At 36.8% G+C, this 13,713-nt stretch overlaps 1 protein-coding gene across 6 annotated transcripts in view; it reads left to right on the top strand.

Annotated features, from left to right (window-relative positions):
• Nucleotides 1-13,713, top strand: part of SUPT3H (SPT3 homolog, SAGA and STAGA complex component) — a 418,544-nt gene that overhangs the window by 186,487 nt on the left and 218,344 nt on the right. For all 6 annotated transcript variants that reach the window (XR_015714553.1, XM_087817428.1, XM_087817427.1 and 3 more), the window contains one exon: nt 849-933. Coding sequence is in view for 5 of the 6 variants with exons in the window: in XM_087817428.1 (XP_087673554.1) it covers nt 849-933 (85 nt within the window). In the remaining variant the exon portion in view is untranslated. The remainder of the gene's footprint in view (nt 1-848; nt 934-13,713) is intronic.

Genomic DNA, 13,713 nt, shown 5'->3' with positions numbered 1-13,713 from the left:
GGAAAGCAGTATGGAGGTTCTTCAAAAAATTAAATATGGAGCTGCCTTTTGACCCATTGATCCCACTCCTTGGAATGTATCCTAAGAAATAACACCAATCAGAAAGAATATTTGCACCCCGATGTTCATAGCAGAGCAATTTACAATAGCTAAGATCTGGAAACAGCCCAAGTGCCCATCAGTAGATGAGTGGATAAAAAGCTGTGGGACGTTCACACCGTGGAATACTATGCAGCTGTAAAGAAGAGGGATCTCTTGCCCTTTGGGACAGCGTAGATGGACCTGGAGAGAATTATGCTGAGTGAAATAAGCCAGGCCAAAAAGACAAGTATCCCATGATCTCACTTATATGTGGAATCTAATGAACAAAGAAAACCGAAGAACAAAACATATCCAGAGACATTGAAACATGCAACAGATGGACGTATCTCAGAGGGAAGGGGGGAGGGGAGAAGAGATTAATTAAAAAACATATGCATATATGCATAGGCCATGAACAAACGATAGTGTGGGGAAGGCTTGGGGTGAGGGGTGGGAGTGGGGTGGAGGGGGCCAATGATGGGAGAAAAATGGGGGTCATTTGTAATACTTTCAACAGTAAACATTACACCTATTAAATATATATGAAAGAAATAGCATAGATAATACTGCATTTGGGGGGAGGGAATGTTCAGCTTGTGTGAGAGAGGCAATTCTTTGTCCATAAAAAACTGTACCTCTGCACTGTTGTTTGAGAGAACAATTTGTACTTTATTAAACAGATTATTGCAGTGAATATTTTTTACCTTTCCCTTTCTTAATTTCACAGTTCTTAATATTGGTGTGATTAATTTTTTTTTTTTTTGCAGGTTTTCTTTAGGTGATGCTAGGAGGCCTCTTCATGAAACAGCAGTTTTGGTAGAAGACGTGGTACACACTCAGTTAATTAATCTGGTAAGAGCATATATAACCTCATTTGGTGTTGCTCCTCTGCATTCTGCTTATGTTGGGATTGCAACCCAACCCTGTTTCCTTTAAAGGTTATATTTACATTTGGAATTTTTTTTGTCAGCCCTGTTGAGTTACAGTTTACATATATCAAAATTTCACCAGTTGAAGTGTATAGTTCAGTGAGTTTTGACAACTTACTGTCATGTGACTGCCAGTACAGTCATGATATATGGACATTTTCATCATCCAGAAACGTTCCTTCCCATGGGCCGCCTGTGTAAATAAGTTTCTCACTCACCCTCTGACCCCTGGGAGCAGGTTTTATAATCTGCATTCTATCACTGTATAAGCATAGTTTTTCCAGAACTCTTTAAAACTTTTATTTTGAATTTTAGGCTTATCAAAAGCTTGCACAAATAGTACAGAGAATTCCTAGATACTCCTCAACTTCCTCTGTTAACAATGGACGTAACTGCAGTACAGTGATCGGACCCGGAAATAATATGGGTACAATAATATTAATAATCTATCAACCTTACATAAATTTCTTCAGTTTTCCCATTAATGTCCCTTTTCTGTTCTAGGAGCCAATCCAGGGTAAAACTCTGTAGCTAGTTATGTCTTTATAGTCTTCTCCAGTCTATGATAGTTCTGTCTTTTCTTGTCTTCCATGACCTTGACGTTTTTGAAAAGCACCAGGCATTTACCTTGCAGCACGCTCTTCTTTTTCAGTTGATCTGATGTTTTCTTAGGATGGGAATGTTGCTCTGCTTTTAGGGGAAGAATACCACAGAAGTTAGGGGTCTTTCTAAGTGTATCAGATCAACAAGTTTATGTTGTTGATAATGTTTTATTTGTGATCTTAACCTTGAAAACTTGGTTAAGGTAATGTGTGCTGAATTTTTCCACTATAGTACAGTTAGTATTTTTTTTCCCATTTTGTTGTTAATAACTATCTTAGGGGAGATATTTTGTGACTATGCAAATATTCTTTTTCTCATTATTTTTGCCTATAAATTTTAACATTCATCAGTATATTTTGTTTAAGACAATTATTACTGTGTATTTGCCTGAGTGGTTTTCTATTTCCTTTTCTATTTTTTAATTCCAGTTATCCTGAAAAGAATAGCTATCCTTTATCACCATTTATTTATTTAATTATACACACACACACACACAAATAAATAAACAAGTAAATACATGTATATATATGGGGTAATGAATATCTAAATTTTATTTTTAGGATATTATGCAGTAATATTATTTATTTTTATTGTTCAAGTTATACCAATGATAGGAACTCCCATGTTCTTTCCCCATTTTTCTATTAGGTTTTTGGTCCTATGTTTGTTATATATTAGGAATTGTCTGTGGAATGTGTTAATAATATATCCTTGCAGTGTGTCATTTATCTTTTGACTTGTTTTTTATTTTAACATAGTCAAATGTATTCATCATTTATTATCTTTGGATTTTGAATCATAATTAGAAAAACTTTTCCTTTTACCGAGTTTCAAGAGGAAATACATCCAGTCTTGCCTTCTAGTACTTGTATGGATTCCCTCTCTAACATTTAGATCCCTAATCCATCTGCAGATCATTCTTTTTATTGTGTGAGCTATGGATCTAATCTTTTTGATCCATTTGAGATACTTCCTTTATCACGTACTAAATTATCATATGCACTAGGGTATATTTCTGATTTTGTATTCTATACCAGTGGTTAATTTGTCTGTGCAAGTGCTAATATGACATTTTTAATTATACAGATTTTATAGTATATTTTAAAGATTGTTACAGCTAGTCTCACCTTGTAATTTTTCTTTCTCAGTGTGTTCCTGGCTATTCTTGTATGTTTATTTTTCCATATGAATGTTAGTATTAAATTTTGTAGCTCCATAAAATAGCTTGTTGGTATTTTTATTGAGATTGCATGAATTTATAAATTTAGAGAGAACTATGTCTTTAGACTGTTGAATCAATTTAAGAATAGGGAATGTCACCTGGCCGGTGTGGCTCAGCGGTTGAGCGTTGACCTAGGATCCAGGAGGTCAGGGTTCGATTCCCAGTCAGGGCACATGCCCGGGTTGCGGGCTCGATCCCCAGTCAGGGGCGTGCAGGAGGCAGCTGACGGCTTATCAGTGACTCTCTCATCATTGATGTTTCTCTCTCTATCTCCCTCTCCCTTCCTCTCTCTGAAATCAAGAAAGACATATTAAAAAAAAAAAAAGAGTAGGGAATGTCTTTACTTTTTTTTTAAGACTGCTTTTGTGTCTTCCGTGAGTGTTTTAACATTTTCCTCTATGGGCCTCATAGATTTCCTGTTAGATTGATTCCTAAGTATAATCTTTGTCGCTGCTGTGAATGGGCTTTCTCTATAATCACGTCATGCCGAGAACTTCCCATGGTGAGAGTTTTTAATCTGTATTCATCAGTTATATTGATTTTTAGTCTTCTTTTCTTGTAGTGTCCTTATCTGAATTTTATATCACATTTTGGACTCATAACATCAGTTTGGTAGTAGTCCCTCCTCTTCATTTTTTAGAAGAATTTAAGAAAGTGTGCCATTCGTCTTTAAAGTTTTGGTGGAACTTATCAGTGAAACTCTGATGCTAGGCTTTTCTTTTTTTGGAATGTTTTCGATTACTGCGTCAACGTCTCAGTCATTACTGTCTGTTAAGATGTTCTGTTTCTCCATTACTCAGCCTTGCATAGTTGTATGTTTGTAGTAATTTATGCATTTCAAACTAGATTATTCAGTTTACTTTCATGGAATTGTTCCTAGCAGCCTTTTACAATGCTTTGTATCCTACTTTTAGAATTTCATTTACGTGAGTCCTCCCCTTTTTCTTGAGTGGTTTAGCTACAGGTTTGTAACTTTGTTTACCTTTTGAAAAAAAATCTTAGGTTTACTGATTTTTTTTTTCTATTGCATTTGTTCTAATCTTTATTATTACCTTCCTTCTGCTACTGTCGGACTTAGTTTGTTCTTTTCTGATTGCTTATGGTGTAAAGTTAGGTTGTTTATTTGAGATCCTTTTTCTTAATACAGGTATTTAATGCTATAAATTTCCCTTTCAGAACTACTTTTGCTGCATCCCGGAGGTTTTGGTGTGTTGCGACTTTTTTTTCTTTTGAATACACTTTCCGTCTTCCCTTTTGATTTCTTCTCTGAGCCACTGGTTATTTGGAAGAGGCCTCTTGGATTTCCACAGTCCATGATTTTCCTGTTCCGTGTCACTGGGTCAGGGACAGTGCCTGCTCTGATTGCCATCTGATACGGTAGTTTCTTGCCAGAGTCCTCCTGTGCCGCAGGACTGGTGACAGGCTGGAGCTGGAGGGACGGGAGCCCAGTCGGTCCGCTCAGAGTCCGCGGGTGGACCGAGTCTGGCGAGCTTCTGGAGCATGGCCGAGGGGGTGCACATATTGGGGATCACTTTGGCAGCAGCCGCATGCTGTTTCATTTGGGAACTGTAGTAAAACCGGCAGTAGACTAAATTTGTAAATTTTTCCTCAAATCTTTTCTTCTGCCTCTCGTTTCTTACTCCATCTGCGACTCCCTGCCTCCCGCTCAGCACCTCCGGGTCCACCCGCTCTAAGGACCCACCGGCTCTGCCCCCTCCCGGTGCGGGTGCGGGTGCTCAGGCCCGCTTGCTGTCCTCTGGGGCTGCGTGGAGATTAAGGGCGCAGTGAGGGCGACAGGGCACACAGGCCTCCCCTGGTTTCTGAAAGTTTGCCTGTTACCACTTCACTTTCACGGAAGACCTGCCTCGGTACCTGTGTTTGCTAACCAAAAGGAATCCGAAGAGGATTTTGATTTTTACAGAAAAGACAAAAAGGGAAACTAGTGGTCAGGCTTTGTTTTGTATTAAGCAGTTATAGAGGCAATGGGCCCCAGAGCGGCAAGAGGGGCACCACCAGGCTCCTTCCTGGGGACGACACTGGCATCTCAGCATCAGTGAATGAATTGCTGTGTGATGCTCTCAGCAGTAAGATCCTTTCAAGTTCCAAAACTGTCATGATTTCCGAGGACTATATAGCTGCTTTCGTTTTCTGTTCAAAGTTAAATGTCAGAGAATCTATTTTATGCCTAGAATATAATGACCATTTCATTTCAAAATTACATTGGATTTTCACTATATTAACCTACCAGGTAATGAGTAAGCTATTCAGTCTGTTGTACTGTTTTCATATCAGAACCAGTTTTTCAGGGTTATGCTAATAATCTTTAATTGTGAAAATTAGTAACAAATTTATATGCATGAAGAGTGATTGCTTAAATCTACCATCTGGGTCAGCATGCGCTGAGTTGCTTCCCCCCACCCCTACTCTTACTTATAATGCTTTTTAATTTGGCAGTTAATCTCCTGGTAGAAGGAACTCATGCAAGGCACTGCTCAGTCCTAATCACCAATTCTGTTAGGCGTCGCTTATGCCACCTTCGTAATGGTTTATGAGTATGTTTTAAAATAGTCATAAAGTTTCCTGTGCAGAACTTCAATTATAAGGGTTATCAAAATAGGACAAACTAATATAATTTGTGATTGTATAAAATAAAGGAAGTAGAGGTACCAGGGGGACCTCATGAATCACCGAATGGAAACAGACTTCTAGCTAACTAAACATTTTGACTTTGTACTAAGTCCCAGCATGTATGTGTAACTCAGCAAACCGGAACACACTCTGTGTTTATGTGAATGGGATACAGGAGTTCACAAATACCATCTGGGAAAAAATTCTCGGCCTGTTTTGTCTGGTCCTTCTGTGGAGTAAGTGAAGTACCTCATATTTAGCAGACTGAAAACAAACCTACTTTGTGGAAAACAAACACATGTACCTATGTCCGCATACAGAGTGACTCAAAATACGGAACATTGGGTGTCACTAAACACTGATGACTTTTACCCGTTTGTGCTTGTAACTTTTTCTTATGAATGTGCTGTGGAAATTTTCTGATTGTGTTAGAATAGCACTTATTTCTCATTGATTGCTCTTATAGTTTTATATTTAATTAGTCAAATTTTCTCTCATGTCTCGTGCCTCAAGAAATAGTATTGTATCTCCTCTTTTTAAAAAAATAAGTTCATGTTGCTGTGAGCAGATATTCAGTTTTTAACCTGTAACACAGTATATAGCCTCTTTAGCTACATTTCCTCTGAACTTCCCTGGGTAGTTTGCTACAGCATAACCTAGGGGACCAGCCAGGAAGGGATTTCTAATTCTTTTCCCACTCTTAGCATGTCTTTTCTTTTTCCTGATGCAGAATATTTCACTGATAGTCAATTATTCAACTCTTCAAGGTAAGAGAATATGAGTACAGATTGTTCACAGTTCCAGTAAGTTATATGTAATGTCTCAGGTTACTTGGTCTTCTTAGCATAGGTATAAAACAGTATCTTTCCATTTTTCTTCGTGTGTCAAGGATTTTCCTGTAGGCTTCTCCCCCGCCCGTCCCCCCGCTGGTCTACTAGGATCCTGTCACCTCACTTAAGCTAAACTGTACTTACTAGCTGCTTGGATCCTGTGCCATGCTTGGACCTCTGTTGCAAGTTTCAGTTCTGGCTGAAATGTCTTATAAATGCCTAATGTATAATTTCCAAGAATTTCGGATTTACTAAAGAGATGCACACCTTTCATAAAATTCTCACTCCACAGATTGAGTTGCATTACTTACTTAAAATAGGTAGAGATTTGTACCAATGGGAAGTTATGTGGTTGAATTGATATTATAATGCTGAGAGTAATATCCTTTTGCTAATATCCATTTTTAGTGAAGTTCAAAAGTTACCATGATTTCTGATAGCTTTATGGCTACTTTTATTTCTCTATTTAACTCAAAGTTAAATATTAGAAAAATCTCTTCATTTTATGCATAGAGTATAATTATTTACCATTTAACTTAAAAATCCTATTGGCTTTTCACTATATGAATATATCAGGCAACTACAGATATGCTCCTCAACTTATGATGGGGTTACATCGTGATAAACCCACTGTAAATTGAAAATATTGTGAGTTGAAATGCATTTAATACACCTAACCTACCAAACATCATCGCGTTGCCTAGCCTACCTTAAACGCCCTCAGAACAATTACATTTAGTCTAACACAAAGCCTGTTTTATGATAAAGTGCTGACTTTTTCGTGTGATTTATGAAATTGTGGCTTGCTGCCTTGTGCTGACGGTTGCCTTGAGTCACCTTCCTGTTCTTTCCCTCACTAGAAGCAGGAGGCACAGGTGGGCATCTTGCAGACATGACGGGATGCCAAAACTCAAAGCACAGGGCCCAAAGTTGCTAACAACCAGCACACTCTAGAGCATCGGCCGCTGCCCAGCATCATGTGAGTTTATCACACTGCACATCGTTAGCCCAGAAAAGATCAGAATTCAAACCTGAAGTATGTTTCTACCAAATGCATTTGGTTTTGCACCACTGAGAAGTCAAAGAATTGTCATTCCACCATAAATTGGCGACCATCTGTAGTAAGCCACCCAATCTGTTCAATTATGTTTTCATATGTGAATCGATTCCTAGAGTTATTCTAAGGAATATTTAATTATGAAAATTGATACAGAACAAATTTATATGTGTGAAGAATGGTGGTCTAATCTCCCATCTGGGTTAGCAGTTGTCGCGTCCTTCCTGTCTCTTTGTTCCACTTCTAATGCCTTTTAATTTGGCAAATGTCTCCCAAGTACTGTATTTTCATTTTGCAATTGTGTTCTTGTCTGTGTATCAACCAAGAGATTGTTTTTAAACGCCTGTTCTCCAGGATCTTTCTAAGATCTCTGAATGCCTCTTCTTTATCCATAACTTTTTATATTCTTTTTCCAATGTTGCTGTTACTCTTAATTAGTGTAGAGATTATGCAGAAAATAAGAAAATAAAAATATCTGCTAAAATTTTATATATATTATTTTGTACATATATAGGCAGTTTCCTGATTTCAAAAAATAACTATTATTTCTATATGTAGCTATTTAAGTTGCAAAATTTTAACCAATTAACATTGCCTTATTTGTTATGTAGATATAATTAAAAGCTTTATTTCTCAGATCGAAATATTATGTACTATTCTATTCTTGAACAGTTTGTTTATGCTAATCATTTCTAGTCATTCTTAGTTCCCCCCAAATGTATTAACTATCCTTACATTCTTCTCTGGAGTAAATTGTTCTGAAGTTCTAATGTATATAATCTGAAATTCATAAGGTATATCTATATGAAGCACTGGTATACAATTGACTTCAAATTTTTAAAGTTAGTGGAAGGAGAGAAAAGGTCTACTAAATAAATGTGTCAATTAAAAAAGGCTTATGAAAAAATCTTAAGGATGTTTCGAGACTTATTTTTTAAATGATGTTTTATTATCAGCCACATTATATTGACTTTGCACTCTAATCCAGCTAAGTATTGACAGTAAGCAATAAAAGTCAATAGATACTATAAAAATTCTGCTCATTAGTCAGAGTGTGTTTAGTCTAAAAATTGTCTTTTTCTTCAGTAGAGTAGAAGCAGCAGAATGGTGATTAGTTACTAAGTCTGGTGTTGGTAAGAAACAGCAAGAAGTGAGAGTGTAGAAGCCAAGAGAAAATAATTGCTTAAAAATACAAATACACAAAATTATAGGTGTGTAGGTAGTCTGGGGGGAAATTTATGAAGTATGTTCCAGAAAGTGTATATGGTAATACCTAAAGTCTCCTAATAGCGTTTTGGTTGCAGAGACCATAACTCATAAATAACAAAGTACGATGATTCATATTCACAGTGAAGGCTTGAAACAATTAGAAGAAATTGATACATTCAGGATATTTTTTTAGAAACTAAAGATAGTGTGTGATATACTTAGAAATCTGTCTCTCAATAGTAAAGTTTGTTTTTTTGTATAAATTTAGTTATATACAGTATCGCATATATTTAAGAGACCAAAAACATTTTCCCAAAAATTTTATATCAAGATTCCTTGATTTTGCAAATGCCCTTAAGAAAATAAAAATATTTTATTTTTAAACTTTCACTCTGCATACACTTTGACAGAATGGCATCTCTTATAACAAACATTTTACTTAATATTTACAGTAAACCTAGAGAGTTAGAAGACGTTCTCTTCATTTATAGACTTGGAAACTGAAGAACAGAAAAAATTAAGCAACTTGCCCAAAGTCACACAGATTATAAGCAATGGATGTGGAATTGAAGTCATTTCTTCTTTGGGGAGTTGGAGAGTTTTTAGGATGAAATGTGCTGATTCTTGTACAGGTACTAATGGGTGCTTATCTGACTGCGTGTACCGTGTAAACCTCTAAGGTCCCTCCCAAATGTGTGTTCTGTGGTTCTCTGAAGTGAAAAGGGTTGTTTTCCAATAGCAGTAGGATTTATATTTTGCAAAGGGTTTATGGAGAACAGAGGGAGAGAGGGAGGGAGGGAGGAAGGGGAGAGAGAAGTGGCTGGAAAGAGAAATCCCAAGAAAGGGAAGCAGAATTTTCTTTTGGTGTGGAAAATACAAATTCAGTTTCAAGTCCCTGATAGAGATTCACCATTCTTGAAGTTTGTAAAGAGAAAAAGCAATATTCTTCTACATGAGAAATGGTCTCAGCCAGCAAACCTGTCTTAGCATAATGGGTAACCTGTTACCATTAAGTAGGCATTATTTAATAGACCTCCGGACGAAGGTAATTAAGTGTACAATACAGAATAGATTTAAACATAACTGGAAAAGGAATCCAGAACACTGTGAACTTTCTAGAAGTTACTCTGTTCCTGCTTGTGTTGGTCGCAGGCTTCAGACAGAAACGCTCCAGCCTTTTTCCTTGACCGAAGTTGCCCCTCGAAAGTTCCCTCTTGACCACTGTCAGGCTCACCAGACTTCAGTAAGACTTGATGATCTTACGAGACATAAAGTACCTAACAGTGTTCCTAACAAAGTTCTTATCGTCCCCGTAAAATAAAGAGTAACTTTTTTTCTGTTTCTTCTCATATTATCTTTTACTTCCGTCGTAGAAGTCTCAGCTTTATTCTGCTCAATGATATTGTCCATGGCAGCTTTAAAAAAATCACTGTTCTTTTTCTCTAAATAGACAAGCATTTGATGTTGTTAAGAATAAGGTGGTGCCTGGCTGGGTGCTCAGTTGGTTGGAGCGTCGCCCTGTGCCCCAGAGGGCTGAGGGTTCGATTCCCAGTCAGGGCACATGCCCAGCTTGCTGGTTGCGTCCCTGGTCCAGGCGTGGATGGGAGGCAGCCGATTGGTGTTCCTCACATCAGTGTTTCTCTCTCTCTCCCTCTCCCTCTCTCTCCTCCTCTCTCTAAAATCAACAAACAAATCCTCAGGTGAGGATTAAGAAAAAAATAAAGAATGAGGCTGTTATGGGTGCCTTGTGTTTACTAGAAACTTAATATTTTTTAATTTTTTTTTCCCATTTAAAAGCAAAAGTTTTAACTTTTTTTTTCTAAGTAATGCTGGTATTTTCTATCATGTTGCATATAAAATAAAGCCACTGAATTTTCATGTAAATCCGAGATCAGGCAGTGATATAGTCAGTTACTATTTTCAGATGTCTCACTTGTGGAAATACAGAAAAGACTAGAATTCCGTTTTTTCTCTAACATCTAATTTGTGTGTGTGTGTGTTTTATGCTAGTCAGGAAATGAAAGTTCCTTGGAAGCAAGAAAGTACTTATTTTTCTCTGTCAGTATTAAAGACCAAATGGCTTCTCTCCAAAAGAGAGAATGATAATTAATGCATTTTTAAAATTTACATTTAAGTTTTAAAACCAATTGTTTCTTTGTTTTAACTAAGTCTTTATGCTTGGATAAGCCACCTAGTAAGCATTAATAACTAAAACTATGTTTGGTTTTTAGAATAGATTTGAATGATGTTGTCAGGAATAGAATTCCGATGTTTAAATGTCAGATAAATTGTACAGAACTTGCATTAATGCCAAGAAGTTGCATTAATGCCAAGGGATGTGTGAAATCACCTCTGATCAGGGCACCCGATTTCCAACTGGAGTATCAACACTGCTTAAGTATGTACTGGAGAAAGGGGCAAAGGAGCTTGAGACGTACACTGATGGTCATTGAATTTCAAACTGAGGAATTTATATGCAATGCTGTAGGCTGCGGGGCATTGAAAATCTTAGAACGTGGCACAGTCAGGAAAATGGGTAGAATAACCTGGACACGGAAATACTCAAGATGCCAGTGCTGGACAGGTGGGCCTAGAGCAAGGACATTGGAATATTTAGGTAAGGAATATTACCAGCTCTTCGTTGGATGATGACAGATTCTGAATGATATCTTACCATCTGTAAGCAATAGTCCATTATGGGTGTAAATCCTGTATCAGCGAGAATAAACGAATTCACAGTGATAGAGCAATCAATCTACCGCGACAGCTCTCAGTGTTTATCTGTGTGAAAAACTGGGAGAAGTGCTGGACCAGTGTGACTTCTTCTCACTAAGTAATCAGCCTTCTAAGGGTGACCTCTCTGGTTACTGTTGCATAAGCCTGAGGGCCTGTGAACCATCAGGTGGGAAATGCTAGTAAAGTGGAAGGTTTTAGAGACAATCATCTCTTAGTTTGAATCTTGGCTTCATAACTTGCTAGTTACATAACCTTAAGCCTATTTCTTAATCTCTCTGGGTCTTTTTTTAAAGTCTATCTTTATTGTTGAAAGTATTACAGATATCCCCGTTGATCCCCTCCGCCCCGCATCCCCCCAGGCCTTCCCCACACCGGTGTCTGTGTCCGGGGTTAAGCATATATGCATGTAGGTTCTCCCCGCCCACTCCCCCTCCCCCCTTCCCACTGAGACCCCTCAGTCTGCTCCATGCTTCTCTGTCTGGATCTGTTTTGTTCCTCGGTCGGTTTTGTTTATTAGATTCTACATATGAGTGAGATCATGTCAAACTGAATTAGGATTTAATTTACTCATCAGTAGGAATTTACCTACCTCATAGGCATTATATAAATTAACATATTCAGATGACCTATCACTGAATTACACTCTCTTTCAATGAAAACATGATTTAATTATTGATGACCCAAAATTTTAATCATAAATATCTATTTATATATTTGGAGCAACATAGTATCAAAGGCAAAGGCACTAGAAAGAGAGTTTGAAGAGTCATTCTCTTTGTACCTATGAGTTGCTTCTCTTTTGTTTGTTTATTTTATTAGAATCCACATAGAAGTGAAATCATATGCTATTCGTTTTTCTTTGTCTGACTTCTTTATGGTCACCAGATAGGAGTGTTAGGGGAAGATTGGTGGGAAAGGCGAAAGGGATTAAGAAGTACAAATTGGCAGTTATAAAAAGTCAGGGGATGTAAATAAAGTACAGCGCAGGGAGTAGAGTCAGTCGTATTGTAATGACTACGTGTGGTGGTAGACGGCTACTGAACTTACCACGGCGACCATTTCACAGTGTATGTAAGTGTCTAATCACTATGTTTGTACACCTGAAACTAATATAATATCGTATGTCAACTGTAATTAAAAAGTAAATATTAAAAAATAGAATACATGGAGGCAAAAAATGAAATCCCTAAAAAAAAGCCATATGCTGTATGTGTTTCTGGGGCCCCTTTCCTGCCTTTGAATGCCACAACATATACAATCTATCTCTATTTCTCCTACTTCTACTTCTCATTTCTGATGTGATTAGAGATCTTAAAATTCTTAGCTGTTAGCTTAAATAGTTTATTATATGTGAATTTCCCTGTTCCCTCCTTGTCTGTTCCCATTTGACTTTATGCTCCTAAGAAACCTGCAGACACAGAGCAGTCTAAATTGCCTTCGTTAATTTGTTTTAATCCTGGATTTTGAAAGATTTTCCATAAACTTCATACTTTCTCATTTTATGACTATAATTTGAATATAACTTAACTATCAGTGAAACAAGAGCACAGTGTTGACTAAAGCGTTTTTTTTCCTCCAGCAAATCCTTGAATGTTCTCCTAAATGATTTTTTAGTCCCATCGTTTTGTATTTAGTTTTGTTTCTTTCCCACAAATGAATGACTTTCAGAATATTGTATGAAAAAACACATGGAAAGATTTAATAAGCAGATAATGGTGTGGAGTTTGAGAAATGGAACAGAGAAATGGATAAATGGGTAGGTGAGAGAAGGTTCAGTAGATAGAAGAGATGTCAAGTCCCATAATGAACACTGTGCTAAAATGAGAATATAAATTTATTAAATCATTATTATTGGACCTAAATTAAGATATTTCCTCCTAATACACTTTTAAAATATGAGGCAATATTTTAATGTTACCTTTTCCTTATAATTGTATTGCTAATGATGATTATCTTTTTAAAACCTCTAGCTACCAGAATTTTGGGAGAGCCAATTATCCTTCCCGAGTTCGTGTGTTTTTTTGTTTTTTTCAGTGAACTGACCCTTTAAGCATTTTAACATCTATCTAATACCTTTATATTTATGTAGGAGACTTCTGTTCAGCGAAAAATTAAAATTCAGTATCCTTTATTAATCATCTAGTAGTAGTTTAAAAACAATTCTTTTCCACCACATAAAATCATACAACGTAATACTTTCAGACTTATACCTGCACTAAGCAGTATTTTTCAAACTGTGTATTCCAAAAAGTAAAATTATTTTTTGTGCGTTATGCAGGTGAAGTTACAAAAGACTTGTAACTTCTAATGATCACCTTAATCTGATTTTAAACTCTTGATGGTTTTGGAACAGAAATTTTTGTTTGAAAGAAAGATTGGCTTATTAACTGAATTATGCAATTATAAGTCAATGTGGCC

The sequence above is a fragment of the Miniopterus natalensis genome, chromosome 5 (assembly GCF_054644295.1).
Source record: "Miniopterus natalensis isolate mMinNat1 chromosome 5, mMinNat1.hap1, whole genome shotgun sequence".
Classification (NCBI taxonomy): Eukaryota; Metazoa; Chordata; class Mammalia; order Chiroptera; family Miniopteridae; genus Miniopterus; species Miniopterus natalensis.
This window is presented reverse-complemented; position numbering and strand designations above follow the sequence as displayed.